The sequence below is a fragment of the Camelina sativa genome, chromosome 14, assembly GCF_000633955.1.
Source record: "Camelina sativa cultivar DH55 chromosome 14, Cs, whole genome shotgun sequence".
In the NCBI taxonomy this organism is placed as follows: Eukaryota; Viridiplantae; Streptophyta; class Magnoliopsida; order Brassicales; family Brassicaceae; genus Camelina; species Camelina sativa.
This window is the reverse complement of record NC_025698.1, coordinates 31,528,056-31,530,467: the sequence shown is the minus strand read 5'-3', so window position 1 is coordinate 31,530,467 and position 2,412 is coordinate 31,528,056. Positions and strand designations below refer to the sequence as shown.

At 32.8% G+C, this 2,412-nt stretch overlaps 1 protein-coding gene across 1 annotated transcript in view; it reads left to right on the top strand.

Moving 5' to 3' along the window:
• Positions 1-1,732, top strand: part of LOC104743054 (uncharacterized protein At4g15545-like) — a 2,464-nt gene extending 732 nt beyond the window's left edge. Inside the window, exons 2-9 of the mRNA XM_010464177.2 lie at positions 38-186; positions 285-338; positions 424-466; positions 569-604; positions 760-1,005; positions 1,108-1,153; positions 1,242-1,320; positions 1,430-1,732. Coding sequence (XP_010462479.1) covers positions 38-186; positions 285-338; positions 424-466; positions 569-604; positions 760-1,005; positions 1,108-1,153; positions 1,242-1,320; positions 1,430-1,519 — 743 coding nt within the window. The 3' untranslated portion in view covers positions 1,520-1,732. The remainder of the gene's footprint in view (positions 1-37; positions 187-284; positions 339-423; positions 467-568; positions 605-759; positions 1,006-1,107; positions 1,154-1,241; positions 1,321-1,429) is intronic.

Here is a 2,412-nt window from a genome sequence, read left to right as displayed (position 1 = left end):
TTTTTTTTTTTTTTATTTTTTTTTATTTTTTTTTTTATTTTTTTTATCTGTTGGTCTGACTTGGATCCAAGTGTATTTGTCTTTTACTCAATTCCATGGTTCATCTTTGGATTGAAGATGAAACTAACTCAAGAACGAGATTCACTGGCAATTACTGCGAAGAAACTTGGTCGTGATTTTGCAAAGGTTCTTGCTTTTTTCAAATGTTCTGTGTATAGATTATATTTATTCATTTCATTTTGATTTCGTCGTGCTCATAGCCTCTTATGTGTTTTGCCTTGTAGCTGGAAGCATTTAAGAGACAATTGATGCAGTCATTGAATGATGAGAATCCATCTGTATGCTCTCTCTGAACCATTACCTCTTTGACATCCTATTTTTTTTCATATCTGGAACCAAAAACTAATGTTCTTCTTTCTACAGCAATCTGAGACAGCTGATCTCAAAATGGTTCCTCGAGACAAAGGTACTGCAACATCTCTTGTTGAACTTCATTCTATTTCCTTTTTTTTCTTTATGTATTCATGAGATACTTGTTCTGATTTTATCTACTCTGTGTCCATTGTAGATGAGAATTCAAATGGCTTATACTCAAACAAAGAAGGTAATGATGGCTGATTATAGCAATAATTTAAGTTTATAGTAACAAAAAGAACATACGTTAGGCCAGAAGAGTAATTGTTGATGTTTTACAAACAATGAAGAACTTGTTCTCATGTGTAATTTTGATGTATGTATGTGTAATGCTTCATAAAACAGGTTTCAGTGAAGCCAGGCAAAGACTGCCTTTGTCACCGCAGTTCTCTCCCGCGTATACGCCAAGCGGAACACCGAAGGTCATATCTACTGCTGCGTCTACGAGAAGCTACTCTGCCGCTTCATCGCCAAAGCTATTCTCTGGTGCCGCATCTCCAACATCTTCACATTATGATGTACGTCTGTGGTCTTCAGCAAGCCAGCAATCTTCAGTGCCAAACTCTCCTCCTCGCTCACATTCTGTTTCAGGTTTTATAACTTAAGCATTTACAATATTGTTGTCTGATTTTACATCATCAATGTGATTGTTCTCATCCTCACAAAATCACAAACTCACTATCTCTTATACAGCTCGCCATCCGCGGATTGATGGGAAAGAGTTCTTTAGACAAGCCAGGTACATATTACAAAATTGTGAATTTCCTATAGCCAGCAACCAGTAAATGAGAATGAATGATAGATATATTAGCATGTTGAGTTTGCAGGAGCCGTCTGTCTTACCAACAGTTCAGTGCATTTCTGGCTAACATCAAGGAACTAAACGCTAGGAAGCAGAGCCGGGAGGTAATAATACCTACTGCCCTCAAACACAACTCTTGTGAGAGTCTGAATTTATACTACATACAATGTTTGAATCCTAAAATGGTGTCATCTCTCTCATCTTTATCGCCAGGAAACATTACATAAAGCAGAGGAAATATTTGGAAAGGAAAACAATGATCTTTACATATCGTTTAAGGGACTTGTCACTGGTGGGCGTTGAAACCAAAACAAACACCAACTTCGAAGCTTTCTTTACATGACCGACCAATTTAGTCATGACTGATCCCAAAATTTGTAAAACCTCTTTTAACCATACAAAAAGAGCCAGGGAATTTTGTTGTTGAAAGTCCCCCAGCTCTTTTGCTAATAAGAGTTTATATATATCTGTAGAACGCAAAACAAAGATCCAATAATGTATCATCATCATCATTCATTCGTTGCTGCCTTAGTTGAACAGATGAACACAAAAGATATGAAAGATGTAATAAGTACAAATAATATTTTGTCAACTTATATTCTCAGTAAAACAAAATTTGGGAACTTTCAGAAAACGACTTTGAGAGAGTGTGAAGACAAAACAAATTAATACATAAGTTAGCCATTAACAAGATTTTGACATGTGTCAAGTTTAAATTTTGACATGGGTAAAGTTTAAATCAATATGAAATTTTGACATGGGTAAAAGTTATTGTTTAATAGGAGGGATTTGAGATTACAACAAAATAAAATATCTTGTTTAAACAATAATAATGTAAAAAGATAATTATCAAAAAAATTACAAAAATTTAAAGTGTTTTTTTAAAAATAATTATAAGGAGATTATATATATCTTATTGAGATTATATATATCTTATTATATAAAGTTGGAGTTTGAAAGTTAGTCATTAACAATATTTTGACATGTGTCAAGTTATTAATATGAGATTTTGACATGTGTAAAAGTTAATATTTAATAGGAGGGATTTGAGATTATGACAAAAAAACAAAAATTGTTTAAACAATATTCTTATTATATAAAGTGGGTTTGAAAGTTAGTTATTAACAGGATTTTGACACATGTCAAGTTATTAATTTAAAATTTTTACATGTGTAAAAGTTAATATTTAATAGGAG